This window comes from Cryptotermes secundus, unplaced genomic scaffold (genome assembly GCF_002891405.2).
Source record: "Cryptotermes secundus unplaced genomic scaffold, Csec_1.0 scaffold279, whole genome shotgun sequence".
Classification (NCBI taxonomy): Eukaryota; Metazoa; Arthropoda; class Insecta; order Blattodea; family Kalotermitidae; genus Cryptotermes; species Cryptotermes secundus.
In genome coordinates, this window is record NW_019726227.1 from 423,482 (window position 1) to 444,117 (window position 20,636).

Consider the following 20,636-nt stretch of genomic DNA (forward strand, 5'->3'; position numbering starts at 1 on the left):
CAAATTAAATTACTTTCTTAAAGTATATCAGCCTCCATCAATATGCAGGTGAACTGACTGTACAACCACAAAGTTCTGAGGAGGTGGTTCATATTAAGAACTCTTTCCTTGTGTGTATGTCTCACATAGGCATTGAGGCAATGTCAGAATAACTACATCTCTTGTTTTCTTTACATTCCTACAGGCCATGACATAACTCATGCAATTAGCTAACAGCCTCTCAATGCAGCAACCTGGGTTCAAGCCCAGGTTACTTCATGTGGGATTTATGGTGGATGTAGTGTCACTGGGATGGGTCTTCTTGGAGTGCTTCCCATGCCAGTTCTCTCTCCACCAAATGTTCCATTTTCCTCCATCACCACCCAGGAATGTTACAATGGGTCATTTAAAGGCCCAAGTACCAAGGGACTCAGTCTCACCCACCCTACCCTAAAAATACAATACAATAAGTATTCAAGTCCCACTGTTCTGATTGTTCATGACATAGAGTGAAGCTTTTAAATAAATAATACAACATACTCATGACTGAGCATATATAGACATGTGGGTACTCCTTCACAATGCACTGCCAGTGGGAAACGAACACTTTGTGATTGGTGCTCAGTGTCAAGCTGTTACAGAACCCCCTGGCTCACAAAGTGTAACCTGTAACATTGTACTCCCGATTCTTATGCCTTGCAGACATCGTCAATCTGTCATGGCATTGCAAGATTTCAGCTTCTTACTGAAATATCGGTGGGGCACACGGTAGTATAGTTGGTTGAGGCACTATGCTACAAGACGGACAGTCGCTGGTTCATGTCCCGATGAGGTCATAGGATATCTTTTCAGTTTACCTAATCCCTCCAGCCACATTATGGACCTGGTGTTGACTCAGCCTCTAACAGAAATGACCAGGAATATTGCTGTGGGTAAAGGGTAGCCAGCGCGTAACGCTGACAATCTTACTGCCATCTATGAGCAGAATGTCTAGAGAAAATGTGGGAACCTCAACATCTCACAACCCTATGGGCCTCCATGGCCCATTATAGGGCTACTTTTACTTTTTTACCGAAATATCGGTAAACTTGTACTTGCATTGCACTGCACGATGACACACCATGCGATTATCATATTTCACATGGGACACAAATTTGGGTTCCTTGAAAATGGAATTTCTACATTAGCTGAGCAAATATTATTTTCCCAAGGACTCTGCTCTGTGAAGTCAGTTCGTCAGAAGGTCCCCCTACGTCCATCACAATTGTGTTTATTTAATGAAGCTGTCAGCAGCTTAGCCTGCATAATCAGATAATTCGTGAATAAAGAACCAGAAAGGATTTGGAAGGAAGCAGACATCACCTAATTTAAAGTAATTAGCAATAATTATCTGGAGTGACCAAGGAAGAGAATTAAAAACCTGTCAGGACAACCAGCCAAGGGGCTGGCATCTGAACTAGAAACATCACAAATACAAAACAGAAATATATATTTGTTGCATTATAAATGTCAGTATGAATGACTACTGCCCTCAGGAGCACATCTCTGCACAGGGCAGAACAAGGGGCAAAACATGTAACTCATAAACATTTTATATTTCACCAAACATTTTAACAATAATTCCAACATGTTTCACATTTATATAATTTCATCTGAACATCAACATACTTTAAATGAACAAGAATACACCATCTGTATAAAGCTCCATCCAATCTGACAAGCCCTGCAATACTTGTGGTTAACAATGCAGTCATACAAATAAACAAACAGGTATACAGTGTAGCCCCCCATTCAAGGTTTCTTAGCAAAACAGCGGATCTGAACACTAAAGTGAACATTAAATAAGAGAAAATCCTGTTATGTATTTCATGACACCGTCAGTAGCTTGACTATACAGTGTCGAATGGTGCAGTGTCTGATGAATGATAAATTGAGAAGGATTTTGTGGATGAATTAAGCTACTATCACAGCATCTGCTTGGAGAAACTGCATCAGGATTGCCAGTGTTCTGCCTCTGATTCCAATCAAGTACTTCTCAAATACAAGCCTAAGAGTTTTACCGCTGCACTGACTCACTCCGTAAAGGGGAACACCTTAAATTACAGAACATTAAATGGAGGTTCCACTGTAGCTTGCTGTGGCTGATGCCTCTGGTAATGGTACAGTCAATGTGTCTGACATGTGCCCATCTTGTCACTCATGAGATGTGAGTACCTATGAGATGAGTCTTCATTACCTCCAGATGATTACTTGCAGACAGGACCTGCGCCTTAACATGGGGCTCTGAACCATGGAAGGATCATGCATCCTTGCAAAATGATTTAACATTAAACCTATTGTACAACTTGTAAAGATTAGTGGGTTTTGGGGTGTGACACAGTGCAGCCTGGTAGAAATGTGCTGCACCATCTTAAACGACAGGTGTAGAGACAGAGGTCCAGCCCGAAACACTGGCAACAATCTACCAGAAGGACAGCGTCACAATAGAGTCACCTCCACAAGATCCTCACATCTTGTACAATTTGTAACTTCGCAAATTTTCTAAATTACTATCTTTGGAACAATTTCATTATAAATTTCTGTTCAGTTGATCATTATTATTATATGAAGATTCATTTTAAGCTTCTTCAGGACAACATGATTTATGATTCTGTTCTGTAACCAAATGTTTTCTGTCGTGAATAATGTCATGCCACAACCTGACAACAAACTCACAGTGGGCACCATTTATATGAGGCAGACTTACAGTTTTGTGGGGAATCAACTGAACCTCTGAGGTATATGACGTAAAAATTAAAAAATGTATACTGACATATTATGCTTCAAAATTAATCATTCCTGGCCAATTAAAATTTGTTCAGTAAAACAGATGTGGCCAATCTCAAATACATCGCACAATTTTCATCTAATTAACGCCCCCCTGAAGCCAAAAATGTCTGGTACACATCCAAGCCAATGAAGTAATAAGCTGGCCAGCAGACTTGTGTAACATATATCTGATGTGGCAATTGTGTAAACCACCTATGAGATCAGAGAAAATATGCTCTTTGGAATGGTTGGCCGTTTCCTAGTCTTATTCGTCTGAAGGATGTAAGCAACTTTCTCTCTGGCTTCTGAGCGAGAGATATCTCCACGGAGACTTAGCAGATGAACCAGATGATCCTGTGTAACATCTGGGTACTTATCAACCAAGCCATGGAGGTCCAGGGACAAGATCTCCGGGTCCTCACTTTTGAGAACTTCAGCTAATGTGTTAATAATTTCAAACGGGGAATCAAATTTTGCTACTTTTGGTGCAAGTCGTACAAAAAATTCCTTCACCTGTTCTGCCTCAGCCATGATTTTAACCGCTGCATCTCGTCTCTCTTCATATGTCTTGAATGTTATCTTCTTCTGAAGCAAGGCAGATATGTAGCGCTTTGCAACCCAGTTCTGAGCTTCAGAGATGACGTAGTCAAAATTGCGGACACGGAGATGGATGTAATCCTGGAAGTAATCTTCCAGGGTGACGCAGATTGTATCGACAGGAATGCTGCTCATCACCCACTTACTGGTGATCAGGTCCTGGAACTGTGGCTCCAGGTCAAGAAATGCCTCTTCGAGAAGGAACTGAGCTGCCTCATCTCGCAGTTGCTAGAGGCAAACACATTGGGTTAGTCGCGCTGCCACAGCAACTAGCACACTTAGCTAGCCAGTAACGTTGTGATGTTCATCGGTCCTGCTGGTTTTGTAATTCTGTCAGGTTGCAAGAGACATTATTAATCTTTACCAGACATAAGGTGGATTGCTGCAATGGCACATGCTCATGGCCTGCCAGGCTGAGCGTCACGTTTGTCACTGTTCAGCTCTGCATACACGAGGCTCAGTTCAAATCTCAGTCCCCAATTTCCCAGCAATATCTAACATTTTATAGTTTGTTTCTGCCTGTCATAGCAAATACCAGATTAAACTTAACTACGTAAACCACAGCTACATCCAAATGTACCACTTCATTGACCTTCAATAACTCTGTTTTCTGCCGACAGAGTGCACTTATATGTTCCATATCATTCTCATAACAAGTGGAAACTACTTCCCTAAACAATATTGACTGGCTGGTCTTTGCAACAGAGATGCACTGTGAACTATGTGTGGTAGAAATACATTTTTGTTTTTAATATCATTTAAATTAATTTAAGGCATTAAAGGGTCTGAATGACATTCTTCCCAGAGATCTGTTATTCCTTGCATAATACATCTGACACAGAGCACCATCAGCAAACCAAGAAGCTAGAAACAACTCAGATGTGTAAAACTGGCTCAAATGACTCAGCTATTTGCAAATAAAACTCAATTTAAACAAGCTTAATGTAACGTCTGGTACTGGCATTCTCTCCACTGACCTGGAAAGCATTGAGAAGAGCCTCAAACTTCGTGCCTGCCTCGTTGTCATGGAGACCAGGCCGCCAGTAGTGCTGCTTCATCAGTTGTGCCAACTCCACAAATTGTAAGCAGTTGTTCACGATCGTGATCATGTAGTGCGTGAAGTATGGGACCTACAAGCAAGAGAACATTTCAACAGGTAACAGATGAACACCAGAACAACAACCAAGACTGTGCCACAGGCTGCACAAGAACAGCCAACTGACTTTGTAAGAAAGGAATAACACATGAAGGAAACATGTAGATTTATTTTGTACGTTGTTTAGTAATTCTCTCAGCAGCTGTGCTCTATAATGTTGCATGAGAGGATGACAGATGAATGGGACTGATATGAAAGGAAGTCTTGGCCTAATCAAGGTATTAAGCTGGTGCTTGCCTGGACTGATTAAGGAAAATCATAACAAACCTCTATTATACGAGATGGGGGTCCCAGTTGAGATTCAAACGAAGCACCTCCTGAACATGAGTTCAGAACATTACTGCTACATCAACTGGTTTGATGAAATGGATTGACTGAGCCAGAGATTCTGTCAAGAACTGTGATTTTGTTTGGCAGTAATGAACCTTCAGTCCATGAAACCAAGGAGCACCGAGGGAAACAAAATATGGGGATAACCTGTCAATAAGGGTAATCAAATTAGATTACATTACCTTACTTCTGTCTTCAAAGTGTCGTATTTTGAATTCGATGATAGCATCACGGTACATCTTTCCGTACTGTGTAACCTGGTCCATGCTTAACAACAGAGCCTTGAATGTCAGATCTTGACTGAAAACAGAACCAACATGGCGCATTGCACTGAGTTGTGCATCTTAACCTTCTAAGCAGGAACACACTACTTTACAATATGCCAACATTCTTGCTTTTGCAATCAGGGTGTTACTTGTAAATGGCTCTTAAAGCAAGGAAACATTACTGGATTGTCTACATCCAATGAGGTAACTAGCAGGGTGAAACCTTCATTTCAGGTTTAACTGGGGACCAGTAAGTCGAAGAATTAACTGAGGAAAATCATAAACGGAAGAAATCAGACTTTGAGATTACTGACTTTGGAGCTTCAAAATTGAATGTTAAAATGAGAGACACCCTTATACTGGGGAACATCAAATGGGGATTGTACTGCACACGCACACTCATCACTTCTGTCACTCAACTCCTTCACAGGTTTCATTTCAGCACCCTTACACATTAGAAATTAACTGAAATGGTAAGTAAGGTTACCACATGCTTCAATGTTTGATAACTTGGCTTTCCACTCATGGAGTGTTTATGAGTTCAAATCGGCAGTGAAATGGAAAGTGATGACTTTCCCAACACATTTGGCCTATTTCTGCTTGAGTCTTGACAGAGGAGCCATCTCAAACTTAACTGATGGGACAAATGGGCATGTGTTTCGAGGCAATGGAATTATGCATGTTTTACAAATGGCTGAGGTTACCAAGATTGGGCAACATGGGAAGAAACTTCTTCAAAATTTATTATACTCCTTCTTAAAATGATAAATTTGTAGATTCATACAGGATCTGGAAATGAGCATCTATGTATTAATGAAAAGCATAAAATTTCATCAGCTGTGGAACTATTACCTTCTCAAGAACTCTGCTCGACAGAGCTAAGACGAGTTTCAAAATTCTGAGAGTTAACAAGTAAGTACAGAAACTGTTATACTATTCTTGCAGTTACCTGATTGTTCGTGTCACTTGCAGATTCTGATCAATCATCTGAAAGATAATGACTGGAGCGGACGTGTGGAAGAAACCCTGATCATCCCCTTCCGGAGCTGTACCATTGCCCCAGTCCAACTTCTCCGTCTCCAGAGTTTTCTGCATCCACTCCATATAGTTCGTCTCCATGTTCTGCAAATTTACAGCAATGATGAGGTATTCTGATTCAAGATTTATCTGCTTATTAAACCATCAATCAATCAATCAATCCACTTCAATACTGCAGTTGTTGCAACCCCTCAGCACAACCAATCACTACATGAATTACATCCATAAATACAGCAATTTTCCTGAAGAGAGCCTTTTGTGATCCAGTCCCCACTTATACAACAAACACATACTGTGTGTACACTGAGTTACCTGGATATGAACTCACCTTCAGGTACTGCTGTTGGAGACTGTCAATCACAGCATTGTTCAGCAAGGGGCCAATAGACGATGTGTCAATGTTCAGTTCTGGATGCTGCATCAGCTCGGGACCAGTGTATGTGTTCATAATCCAAGACAGGATCGACACATACTCGTTCCCTTCGAGCCCATTCTGTATGACCTCCTGCAGCTGCAAGAACCCAAACTTACTCATTGCTGATGTTGTATTTTTATTTATGCTTTGTTTAACAATGCTGTCTGTAGCCCAGGAAGCATACTGCTGACCAACAGCATCATTAATCTTTTATCAGTAGTGTGTCCCACTGTAACATCACATGCGGAGGTCATCCAGGACAATATATCAGAAAAAGTCCTTCAATTAAATAAATTCTGAACAACCCATCTATTAAAATTTAAAAGTTTGTGACAATGGTGCATTGCTACAAGTATTATGTTTTTGGACATTATCCATCGCCCTGTCTATTTTCTATATAAAAAAAGGTCCTGTTTATTTTTAAAAATACATTTCGGAGACTGGATTCTGTCCCTGTCCTCTGGACGACATAAGGACTAGCTCTGTCTACTGGACTCAACTGAGTCAGTTTTAGCTGAGGACGGGGACAGAATCTAGTCTCGAAACGTTGTGTTTTGAGAAATAAACAGGACTTTTCTTTTTTAAGAAAATAGACAGGACGATGGATAATGTCCAAAAACATAATACTTGTAACTGATCTATTCTTTTGCCTGTGTTAAGCATATATACGAGGGGGGACCCAAAAATAACCGGAAACGACCTGTTGTGCGCGCATGCTTTGTAGTTGCGAGTTGTGCTGCTAGGTGGTGTTAGCTGGGGGTCTCCCGCGACTGTTAGTGAGCTGGCGTCAGTCTGAGTTAAGTGGTTTGTCTGTGGTGCTCTGTTGTGTGCGTTCCTGTTTCAACCCTTTGGCGATTAGTGAGATGGCCGACCAGAAGGAACAAAGAGGGTGTGTGAAATTGATGAAGATCGTCGAAAGACCATTGACCAACTTTCTGAGGAAACGAACATCTCATGGAGCACGGTCCAGCGAATTTTAACCGAAGGTTTGCACATGAGACGGGTGTCTGCAAAATTTGTTCCTCGCTTGTTCGGAGATGACCAAAGAGAAAACCGCGTGAATGTTTGCTGCGACTTGAAAAGTGAAGTGCATTTTTCCTTAACAGAAAGCAAAATTTCATGCACACTCTTTGTTCCTTCTGGTCGGCCATCTCACTAATCGCCAAAGGGTTGAAACAGGAACGCACACAACAGAGCACCACAGACAAACCACTTAACTCAGACTGACGCCAGCTCACTAACAGTCGCGGGAGACCCCCAGCTAACACCACCTAGCAGCACAACTCGTAACTACAAAGCATGCGCGCGCAACAGGTCGTTTCCGGTTATTTTTGGGTCCCCCTTCGTATTATCATTGCATTCGGATTTGAGGTGCTCAAGAGCCCACAAAATAACTTCATGTACCATTTATTCATTCGCTTCCTCTCAATCAAATAAGAGTGAAGCAGCTGGTCCTTCAGATCGACCCCTATCATCGATTTGTTGTAATCTAACATCGAAATGGGTCTGACCACTTTCTTGCCTCTAACTGTAACAGTCCTGGTGTCATGACTGTGACAGGTGATCACAGTCACGATTTTCTTGTTGCTCCTGTTTGTGCTACAATTTCGCCTTTTTTTTTTAGTTTCATGTTTTTCACTTTTAGTGGCACATTCTTGTGGTTCAAACTGAGAGTCGCAGCACAGTCAGTCTTGTTTGTGATTTTCAGTATCTTGGTTAGAGATTATAGACTGAACCAGACCAACAAGTGCTTTCTACTTACGTGATGGGAAAGGGCAGTGTGGTACATGTGCACAAACTTGTTGACAATGTCATAATGTGGAGGAAAGCAGGGCACACAAAGTGTCTTCACCACACGCAGATCTTCAAGAATGAGCTGCCGTGTCAGCTGCAACGAAGAGCAGTCATGTCACTGACAATATGATAGTTGTTCACCTGGTCAGGGCATTGCTCTGATGTCATGCAAGATTCATCAACATGCTCATAACGTCTGTATATGGCCTCATCCTGAGTCACTTCCATTCAATCTGTATGTTCACAAGCAGTTTCTCAACTGTATAGGACAGTTTCTGTCCTGCCATGGATAATCTTGTCTCTGCCCTCGACATATGTCACTCAGCCCATCATGTACTTGTAATGGTCTAAGTCGTGGACTTCACGAGTCTGATCCTGACTTTCCCAGGAAGTTTTGCCCACCTGGGCATATAAATAGAATCCTAAGGTCACGAGATGTGTTACTTGATTTTACAGGCTTAAGAAAATTTGACCTGTTTCATAAAGGTATGGCTTATTGCCATCTGAATATGGGCCCATGCATTATCAGTTTTAGGGATATTCAAATATAAGGTGTGTTAATATGAAACCCATTCAAGCACTGCGCTGAGTGAAGAAGGCCATTAACAATAGTCTCCATGGACAGGAAAGTAACCACCCCACCCATGCACCAGTTAATGGATCCCCTCCTCAAAGAATCCCCAGGGCTGCCGCAGCTGGAATCATTTCACCACCCTCAGACCCAGACCTATACAACATGTCATGGACAGTGCCAGGCCACACAGGGACAGGTGTTGTGGTGGATCACACTGACACACCTCTCACAAGCATACCAAAATGCTTCCTCTTGATGGCAGCCTGACAACAATGTTGCATTCTGATGGTGATGTCATGTGAGGTCCCTGAAGAAACTGGAGGCTTCACTAGCCCATTGCGACGGATTCTGCACCTGGAACACCTCCCATTTCCTGTACTGTGCCCATTCTGTTGCATGGCTAGCAGTTGACTGCCAGTGCATCAAGCACCCAGCCCCATCATCACAACCAACAGCATTCACTAACAGTGGCACAATGGGTTCCAGTCCTCATGTATGTTAAAGCAAGGGGCCAAAAGAGAGAGACAAGACCAACAAAAACAGTTCATCAAACAGTACAGCAAATGTTACAGCAACATTAAGTTACCTCCAGGTAACGAACCAGCCACATCTTGTTATCATTCCGTTCATCCACCTGTGTGCCTTCTATTCGTTGGGCCACAGCTTTCTCCAGGACTTCCATTGCTTTCTCACGCCATTTTTTGGGCCGTCCTGGAGGCAGGAATCCACTCTGTTTTTGCCGCTGTGTACATAAGAACCAAAGGAGCTAACTTCTGAGTTGTAACATGAGTCAACAATTACAATATCACTAAATAATTAGCATCATCAAACATGCCGCTGAGAAGAGAGAAACAGAGACCTGCAGCGCAAAGCCGTCTGCTTTCTCTTCTCTCTCGATGATGCGCAGGGCAGTCACGATGACAGTAGGCTCCTTCCTGACAGTGTTCAGGGTCCTACTGAGCACCAGACGCAGCTGCTTCTCCAGTAGCTGTGACAGCACCTCCACATCCTCAAAGTACGCCTTTAGCATAACTTTGTCTGCAGGGGCCTGGTTCGGAAGCTTGTGTAGCTCGTACAGAAGGTCATCACGAGAGTTTTCCAGATCTGTCAGGCTCTGCAATGTAAGCAGAACATGTACTTCAATTCAACGTACATGACATGGCTCTGACACCAAAGATAGCACTGAGTTTCTAGTAATAATGGAAGAATTGCTCAACACGAAAGGATAATGCTCATTTTCTGTTGTCATATATATAAGCATTTATAAGCCTAGATAGTAGTTATGATTAGGAACAGAAGATGGAAATGTGATGTATGCTTGAGTTGGCATTCCATGTTCACTTCTGTCACAAGAACTCACAGTGTACCCCTAGACAGCAGCAACACCTACAGCACACTGTTATTCTAAAACATTCAGTGTCTTAGTATTAATACAGACATCTTTAAAGAACATTTCAAACTACTTTCTGAGCACATCTTATGCTTCGAATTCAACAATAATACTGACAATTGCAACAACTTCCTGTTGAAATTTCAATGGGCCTCATTTCGCTTAGTGGGGGGTGGCGTCAAACTGGGTCCACTCGGCATGGCGGCCACTGATTGGCCTATTTTACCTGCCCCAGGTGATTATGATGATGGAGAATTTGGTGGAAAGGAGACCAAACTACTCGGAGAAAACCCGCCCCAGCGCCACTTTGTCCACCACAAATCCCACTTGACCAGGCCCGGGATCAAACCCGGGCCGCCAAGGTGGGAAGCCAGTGACTAACCACTTGAGCTATGGTGCAGCCATAATGGGCCTTATATTCCATCTGGTGACAGAGCAAAGTGGTGTAAACTTTGGAAAACACAAGTCTCGCATGCACAGGCACCATCCTGTTCTGTGCTGACTGTGCACCTGGTGTGTATGCAGCAGTTTCCCTTCGCTGATCCACTGCTTCGTCTTCTCAACACTCTCAGGCACTGTGAAGATGTGCTTCAGGTTCTCCATGGCCGTCACGTACTGCGAGTGTCTCATGTTCTCATCACGGACATCTTGCAGCTTTGCATAGAGTCCTGGCACAGCTGCAAACGATTCTTCAATCCACTTAAGGCTGAAAAGAAATATTCAAAAAAGTGCATAACTGTCATACCCGAAACATGTTGCCTTCTAGGAAGTAACACTGCATATTCTAGTAGCCTGGAACAAGTCCAGTGATGTTCTGAAGGCATGTACTGCTCCATCTTCATGACCAAAGAGTTAGCCCAGTAAAAAATTAGCAAGAAGCTGATGGCAAGCACAGTTCCAAAACGTTGGTGGACTTCTACCAGACTACACGGCATCACATCCCAGAAGCTAGTATTCCTCACAGTCACTTCCATGAGAATATCAAATCCAAAGTTTTTCATTTTCATTGTAAGTAAGGAATTCCTTGACATCATTCTCCTAATTTCCAGGATTTGGGTTCCTTTGTTCATTTTTAAAATTATTTTATTGTGCTGTATCAACTGCAAATATTATACAGCACAGCTCAGTTAGTTTAGTGACTAGGCTACCAAGAGGACAAACAAAGCACTGGAGTTTGCTTCACAGCAAATGCAGACTTTTTACTTCTACATTATGTCAAAATGGATTTGAGGCCCACTCAGTCTCCTAACCAAAGGGTACTAGAGCCTCTTTCCAAGAGGCAAGCAGTGGGACATGAAACTGAATACTCAGGTCTATTCACTGGTGATGGTTATGAAAGCATACAACTGTGCTCTTACTGCATCACATCTTCAAGGAATGGTCCTCAACTGTCCAGGCCAAAGTTTAGTCACTACAACTACTGAACTATCCTGGCTCTATTAAAGCTTCTTAGAAATTGCAGAAGACCACCAGGGATAAAAAATGAGCACCAAGGTTTTGAAAATCTGAACAATTTACAGAATTTGTGTCCATAAGGATAACATGTTACATTCCATACTTCTGCTTAATTTCTCCGATCTCGTGAAGGGCGATCTGCAACTGGTTGAGGCCAACACGAACCCCATCCAGCTGACTCTGCATTGCAGACTTCAGCATGGCCTCCACTGATGCCTTCTTGCGACTCACCCTCCTCTTATACTGCTCCACCTGCCACGAGAAATGTCAAGGAATGTCAAGTGAGCATCACAGCATTATAACAGGGCACACCTCATTACCCACAGACTGGAAGTGATTTTGAATTTGTTAAGGCAGCCATATCTCCGTGCACTGGTATCATGCACAGTGCCAGAATATGCGGCAAAGAAATACCTACAGAAACAGAAAGAAAATATGAATATATCTCAAACAGTTACTGCAGCACTGCAGTTCTGCAAAATAACATCCTTCAATATATTTTCATGATCCTCTGTCAGAAGGCTTCTGACATCATAATTTTCCCACACAGGTCTAATGTCAAAACCATTCTGTACCAACATTTCAGCCATATGCTGTGTTACAGCTCTGTTCTATATTTTCTTTGACAAGTTTTCTAGTAGTATGTGTACAGGACAAAGAGATGGTAGGAATTTCATATTTTCCCATGGCAAAGTGTCCTTTTTTCAATTTCTGTACAAATTAATTTGTAGCTGGCAGGAGTAAGGGTTGCAAATACAAAGAATTGGATCAGGTTCAAGGATTGGTATGCTGGTAACTTTCTTCTCTGGAAGAATATACATATATATTATATGGCCTTCATTAATTTGGTCTAGCCCTTGAATAACATATATAGTATAGTAAATTTTCATGTGAATTGCAATGAATCCGGAACCTAGCACAGAATTCTGGTCTTGTACAGGATATCTGACCAAACAAAATTCACCCAAGCATATCTATTCTAGGTTCATTTTGTTTCCACACTCTGTTCACAATGCAGGCATAAAAACAACACAGAGATGACAGGTAACAGTGTGCTCATTTTTTGCTGCCTGAAAGGTCTGAGACATATTTTTTGCAGGTTACACACAATATCCCTCCTTACTGCAATAACAGCTAACAAGAGGACACTGCAGAAGACAGTGCTGTGAAACATGCTTTCAGCTCATTTTGCTATCTGCCTCATGTTTCTTTACATGAACTCCATGTGCATTCCAAACAAAGTATAGCCACAGATCAAATCTTCACTGAAGAACCAGAAGCAAGACCATTTTTCAGCAATTATTATGGACATGACTGGAGAGACTAACGAAACACAAGTCAGACATTTCACTGGCAAAAATTCAAATTCAGATATTCCTGATGGTAAGCCTATCTTCCAATCGAGTTTTATGCAAACAAATCAATTTATGTTGAAGTTATGCTGCCCTGCAAGGAAGACACGGTGACTCACCTTTTCCAGTTGGCCGGGTCGCTGAAGCATGTTGATAACATGTTTTGCTGCTGTGGCTTTCGCCTCTGCTTCCAGCTGTTCAACATCCATCTCGACACAATTTATTTCTAAAAAGAAAAAACATGCAAAGAATTTTCTGCATACAGAATTACTGGGTTTTTGGACCTTTTCGAACATCTGGAATTCTAGGTAATAGAGGACACTGGACCAGTGATTCAGATTAACTCTTTCTATGGGGCCCACCTGAGTAGTTCCTTTCCCACCTGAAGATGGAAACAGATCCAGTTTCCGAAATGTCGTGTCCTCTATTACCTAGAATTCCGGACAATGGAAAAAGTCCAAAAACCCAGTAATTCTGTGTGTCATCCACCATCATCGGAATCCTTTAGAATCTACCACTTCCTGCATCTTGATTCTTGACTGATCTATTTAACAAAGCATTACCAGCTATACAGGTTACAAGGCACTGAATGAAACCGAATGACCATGAGAACACTCAGCCACCAGAGTTGACATATGCAACGACACTGCACCAAAGTATGTGGGATTTGAGGTTGTTCCCAAATATGAAGCAGAAGGAACCACTGCTCAATTCTAAAATAATCATGAAGACCTTGTAATCTCATGAGACAATACCGGAGGATCCTCTGTCTGATCCATGGTGGCACCTGGATGCAGGGTTTTCTGTTCACAAATAAACACCTCCTGCCAGAAGAAAAACTTTTGAAATGTGAAGATTATAATCTTCACATTTCAAAAGTGATAATTATCAGCCCACTTCCCAAACTGATTCAAGGCGAACATTAGGCTGCAGGTTCTGACTACTGATCAGCGTGCTCAGTTGAGAAAAGCATTCTATAGGTCGAGGGAGGCCAGGAAGGTCCAACAGAACATATTTGGAGGCACCATACATAAATCAGGCCACCAACCAAATTTTAATCAATGCTGAACCAAGACAAAAATCTACCTTTCCTGTTGTACCAGAGAATAGTACATGGCTGAATATCATAACGCCTTGGCATGATTGCAGTCAAGCAGTTGGAGGTTCATCGGTCTGCATAATACCAGTTAAAAAAAAGAAAAGAAAACATATATATAATTTTAGTTGTGTGACTTATGTAATTTATTACATGTATACATCTATTATCAAAGGGACTATTTCCACATCTTCGGTTTTTTGCCTGTATAGATATATGGAAAATAAAGGAAATGAATGAATGAATGAATGAAAATAATAACAAATATCAATTCAGTCTCTCCTAGTGGAGAATTGAAACCGCGGTCTCACGGATACAAAACAGGGGTGCTAACCTCACCACAACGTTTGGTGACAGGCATGAATAATGGCTGCTTATAACCTCGAAATTATGCAAGTACAATTTTGGCTGTTCACATTAACTTCGTGTTATGTTTTGGTTGTAATCTTTCTCTCGTAAGACAACTATGCTTTACTGCGTACACCCACACATAGCACAGCGTATTTCCCACTTCACAGTCGTGACAATGAAACATCAACTGTAAAACAACAAATCCGTACATTCCATTTTCTCTGTTCCATACCTAATTTTGAAAACTGCTTTCATCTATATATCCTAAGTTACAAATTCAGACTATACACCTGATTTAATATAAAATTATCATTTAATTCCGCGCCCCACAAACACCGAAACAAACAACATGAAATTAATTCAGTATCCGAATAACAGCGTGAAGGTAGAGATCGTTTACCTATACAAATAAAGCATAAACATATTTTACAAAAAAACAAAAGTTAAAGTCATGTAGGAGAAAGACAACTAAATTAGAAGTCCGGTCATAAAACCATGTAAATCAGACACAATTTGGTTATAAAATACCGTAAATCAGAATAGCATGTTTCTTAAACGTACATCACAGAAAATATCGAATTTGAATTATACTGCTCCAAATCGAGTAGATATGACACAAATTTAAGTTTAGACTACTGCTATGATCGCCAACTGTTATATTGCTTTTATTGATAGTAATCTGTCATAAGAAGAACTTGCTACAATAAGCATTTGCAAAATTAATTATCAATAGATTTATGATCGCTGAACTAAATCACTGAGCAATCTACAGGTTAATGCTCTCAATTAATACGAAGTTAATGTAAAGAGATACAGTGGTAAAAATTTGCAAAGGGATTACTCATGCTCTAAAATTAGGCAGCTGGGTATATTGTAGACTTACAACACTCATAACAAGAATGCTAAGATGAACAATACAAACTACACACTGCCCTTTCTGTGCATAAAAAAGTATATAAAATAAAATGGCCAATGCACAACAAATCATCACTTACTTACATACTTAAGAACCTTATACTAGCGTTGTAATTACGCACTATATCATCCTTTGTATAGTCCTCAATCATCACTTGATCAGGCCAAACTATGTTGCTAGTTGAATAATAGAAATGTGTGTGTGAATGAAATCCCTCCATTTTTGGCTCATACAGTCGTTTATAATGACAGTTTACCAACACTTTTCATCCACAAAAAACATTTTTTAATTGTAGTAGCATAAATATTTATCAAATATGTTAAAAGGGCACTTACCTGTCACTTGTTAGTAACTTACGTATTTTGATTCTGGAGTTTAAAGTGTACTTTAGAAACAATTAACCTTTCAAGGATCATACACATGATCTGCAAAAAATTATAGGACTTAAATAGCATAACCAAATGCAGCTGAAGTTGCAGTGAACAGGCATGTAACCATTTTAAAATGGTAAGATTCACTTCAGTTCAAGACTTGAATATTCAAAACTTATGTACTGTTACCAACTAGTACATAAAAAGCTAACAAAAAGTTAACAAACATAATTGTGTGATCTGCATAATGGATTTGTAGAGGGAAAAAATTGGATTGTAAGAGAGAAATTATGAGCAGAATGTGATATATGTATGACTTTTACAATTATCAGTTCATCTCGCAGTGTTTTATTAATACTTTCTGAAAAAGAGAAATATTACAATATTTACTTCCTCAACAAGCCACATACATGGCTTGCTTCTAATGCTGCCTGCTTGGCTTATGCATCAATTCTGGAGATGAAAGCAATGTGCCCCTTTGAAATGTAGTTAAACTTCTACCAGACTATATGGTGTCATTCATATCCAGATGGTACTTGACACAGTCATTGCTGTGAGTTCAACAAACACTGTTTTAGTGCACTGCAGTTAAATCTTGGCTATGAATCTGATGGTTCCTTACATCCATCCCTTTTACCACTCCAAACACCCATGTCACCATATCATCAGGCTGAAATGAAAACTCAAGTACATTTAACTAACTGGTGCATCTTCAAGTATCCCGATTGTAAAAATGTCTTTCCACATTTATCACACTCGAAAGATTTCTTAATTCTGTGCTTAAGTTCATGCTTCTTGAGAGCATGAACTGCACTCACTACAACATAACGGTTTCTCTCCAGTTTGTGTTCGTATATGCAACCTCACACCTTGCAAAACACGAAATTTGCGCGTGCAGAAGTTGCATGAATAAGGCTTCTCGCCAGTATGGATCCGGTAATAAACGGTTATTTTGAACTGAAAAAAGTTTTGCCGCATTCTTTACATACATACGGTTTCTCGCCAGAATGTATTCTGGCATGGATTGCAAGGTGGCTCTGTCTTGAGAAATATCTACCACACTGTTTACAAGAAAATGGTTTCTCATTATGAATTTTGCTGTGTGTTTTGAGAATATGTTCAGTAGCAAATATCTTATTAAAAATTCTGCACTGACATGACTTTCCATCACTGTGTTGACTATGCAAATGTCTCTGGAGACTTCTTGATTCTGTGAAGTGTTTACCACATATATTACACAGAAATGGTGTTTCTCCAGTATGATGAACTTTGTGTTGATACAAGTGTTCCTTTGTAGCCGGCAGTGTGCAACATTCATTACATTCAAACAGCATTTTATCCTTGCAAGTGCATTTGTACTTTTTTAATACATTGCAGGCTGAAAACCATTTTCCACAGTCAGTACACAATTGTGTGTAGTCCCCTTCATATCTTGTATGTGGTTCAGGCTTAACTTCACACGTTCCTGCACAACACCTTAAGCATGTTTCAGAACTCTGTGCTGGGTCAGATAAGAACTGGAAACCACATGTGGTGCATACAGAACTGATGTATTCTTCCTGTATGCAGTGAAGCTGAAGCCTGGAGTCCACCAGTACTGCCAGATCCTTCGTGCTGATGGCACAGCTCATCCCAACTGCATTGCAAACGGTCAGAAATTCATACATCTAACTACAAGATAAACGTTACTGAATAGAGTTATTTTTTTATTATTCTCTCCATGGCTTTGTTAAATACATACGAGTATATCAGTCTGTGTTCTGGAACAAACCAATTCTCTATTTTTATTTTACCCATTCTGTTAGTAAATTGAATTATCTGGGAAAGGGGTGGATACATTTGATTTTTAATCTGTAATGTTTCTCACCATCTGCCCTTCCAAAAAGTGCCTTTTTCTTCATATTTTCAGGTTCAGGTCCAAGGAACACAGCTCACTAAATATTGTGACTAGGCAATGGGCTGGATGACAGGAGATTCAGGGTTTGATTTCTGACAGGGCACAGATTTCTCTCTTCATTCCCACATCCCGACTAACTCTGGGGCACACCCAGCCTTCTACTCAACGTGCACCAGAGGCTCTTTTCATGGACAAAGCTGTCATAGTGTAAAGCCTTCCATGTATCTCCATTCAGTGCCAGGTTAAGTATGCTTAGAGCTTTACCTCCACCCCTTCCTCCAAGTTCATTGAATGGTGCTTAATTACACGCAGCAAAAACTTTAAACATTTTATATTTACTGTCTTCACCACTCAGCTTACAAAATATTCCACAGTAATGGATACAAGGTTGGACATTACTAGCTGACTGTTCTGTTTACTTCATGGACAGAAAATCCAAGACAGCCTCAAATAAATTCTGCCAATGACCACTGCATTACTGACTTATCATATCCACAACTTGTGTGTAATCGAACTAGACAAAGAGACCACTTTCATTTATGCATAAATATACATATAACTCATCAAATACTATATAGTGTCCAGATGAAAGGTATTCAAAATAAAAAATGTATCTCAGAAACTGTCATACATGTATCTGGTTTATATCATTGGAAAGGAAAATTCTGAATTTTTTTCATGCCTGGCTTATGCACATGCACCGCCAATTAAGCTTAGCTTAACACACACTAGGAGTGTATACTGCGTAACTCTCTTCTTGCAGGAAATAGGACGCCATGTGCTGGAGAAAACACAGCAGGGACTATGGGATATGGAGCCGAGGTGGTGGGAGTGGTGCTGCTAGAAACCAGTGTATCTGGGAGGTCTTGTGACCGGCCAATTCGATCAAGGTTTTCCGTGGTTTTCCTTGGTCCCAGAGCAAATGCTGAGTTGGTACCCAAATTCCACGTTGCACTGCATGCTTCACATGCAGCCCCCCGCAATAGTAACATCATGAAACTTATTATACTATAACTACACAAGAATGACATGTCTTATATCATGTATAATGATCCATGGACATGAAATAAATGAAATGAAACATTTCTGTTACCACATTAGGTATCACCTGGACAGACAGATGGCTGAGAAATGGATCAACAGAAGTGGATCAATCACTTGGCCCCCTAGGTCACCAGATTTAACCCCACTGGATTTTCCTTGTGGTGTTATGCGAAGAACATTGTCTACCAGGATAAGATCAACAACCTTCAGCACCTGAAAGCCCACATAAGAGACACTGTGGCTATGGTAGCACCAAACATGCTTCAAGCCTGGATATTTGTCATGCCACCAAGGCAGTCCATACTGAAATTTATTGAGAAAATTATACTCAGAAAAAACTTTTTGATAGTTTCACTTTGTAATGATGTAACTCATAAATGTGTATATTAAATGTTTTCGGAGATACAATTATTTTATTTTGGATACCTTCCATCTGGACAACCTGTATCAGTATTTGAACCATGAACCTACTAAAAATCAGCCCAGAGGATGTCTGTACAATACAAGACAATCAATAAGCAGTTCAGTCACCTGACTGAGCTTAACCCATCTGCATTCACCTCTTCTTCTTCTACTGTAATTTCTTCTTTTATCTCTGTCTTCACAGTCATTACTTCCTAATGAATATTCATAAAGCAAATTATGTGTCCTTCTAGTTATATAAGCAGATAACATCAGTCTTCTGGGATGTGACACCATATGGTTTGACTAATATAAATCAACATTTTAGAAAAAACTGCAACCCCCTTCTTCAGGTTATAGTTGGTACTGCACTAGCAAACTATGTGATGTCACATACTAGAAGACAGTAACCTTAACTTATGATTTGTTATGTAAGGCATTTTTATATTTTCCTTTTAAATGAGCTGTAACTGAACACATGTAAGTTTACTCTTAAGGCAGTGTACCTTTATCTGGAAACTATTTAAGGTTTACTGCTCTGATTATAAACCATTTACCCCCCTCACAAAATTAAGCTGCATGTGTACCATTTGCTATTCTTCTACAATCTCAGCAGCCTCACATACTTCATAAATGTCGTACTCAGTACACTGAATTAACATAAATTAAACGATATTAAACTATCTTAAACGTGAGATTAGATGTTAGGGCATAAATATTAGTCTGAGCTTGAATTCATTAAGTAGAAAGACAGAATTTGCAAGGCAAGTGATAACCACTGTCACACTGATTCTGATGAAGTTTTAAATGGGAAATGTACGTATTTAAAATTTCAAATTTATTTTTCATTCTACAAATCCATGTATGAAAGCCTGTTAGATACCGAATGTCATACACCTTACAATAAATGTGGAATTAATTATTAATTCAAAGTCTTGTTTTATAGATTACGAAAGGTATAGAATACAAATACTACAACATTAATGATTAACTTATTCGAAGTATAAAATAAAAAAAAACATAGTTAATAACTATTTCTTGCAGGGCTAAAATGTTTTAGTGTTTAAATCCATCAAATATTTAATTTATTCAATATCCAAACACGAACTGCATGCGACTAATTACCATATTTTCGCCTTCCTCTATGGTCACCGCTTGTTTTATTTTAATGAAATGCGTATCATCCTCGAAGAACATTGTTACAAATTAAACGCATTTCAGAAACTCGTCACTACCATTTCCGACCTATCTTTTCCAATACTGGAAAGTATTAAAAACTTGACGATTATTAAACAGTACTGAAAGTATGATTTATTCGGGTATGTTCTGAACTGCCCCTGAGATCCTTCGACAGGCCATGTACCTTTAAAATGTCCCACAAAAAATCCTGTAGTTGTTAATGACA

General features: G+C 40.1%; 1 protein-coding gene across 5 annotated transcripts; it reads right to left on the bottom strand.

The window, feature by feature from the left end:
- Positions 1-1,555: 1,555 nt before the first annotated feature.
- On the bottom strand, positions 1,556-20,567 carry LOC111864000 (exocyst complex component 3). Of its 5 annotated transcripts, XM_023850885.2 has the most exons (14): positions 20,357-20,567; positions 15,853-15,942; positions 14,241-14,327; positions 13,274-13,380; positions 11,906-12,054; positions 10,858-11,053; positions 9,817-10,071; positions 9,544-9,699; positions 8,352-8,477; positions 6,503-6,685; positions 6,086-6,258; positions 5,053-5,170; positions 4,362-4,514; positions 1,556-3,612 (listed from the first exon to the last, which is right to left on the bottom strand). In XM_023850885.2, the coding sequence occupies exons 3-14, from the start codon at positions 14,293-14,295 to the stop codon at positions 3,001-3,003; spliced, it is 2,283 nt and encodes a 760-aa protein (XP_023706653.1). In that variant the 5' UTR covers positions 14,296-14,327; positions 15,853-15,942; positions 20,357-20,567; the 3' UTR covers positions 1,556-3,000. The 5 variants fall into 5 exon arrangements, with proteins under 5 accessions (XP_023706653.1, XP_023706656.1, XP_023706654.1 ...); XM_023850888.2 differs by lacking the exon at positions 14,241-14,327; XM_023850886.2 differs by lacking the exons at positions 15,853-15,942; positions 20,357-20,567 and adding an exon at positions 14,834-15,469.
- Positions 20,568-20,636: the final 69 nt, after the last annotated feature.

Coding starts and splice junctions, on each gene's coding strand:
- LOC111864000 (XM_023850885.2), bottom strand. CDS start 14,295: ATGCCAAGGCGTTATGATATTCAGCCATGTACTATTCTCTGGTACAAC. Junction 12,055..13,273: donor GACCCGGCCAACTGGAAAAG/GTGAGTCACCGT, acceptor TTCTCGTGGCAG/GTGGAGCAGTATAAGAGGAG. Junction 5,171..6,085: donor CAAGTGACACGAACAATCAG/GTAACTGCAAGA, acceptor TTCTGTTTTCAG/TCAAGATCTGACATTCAAGG.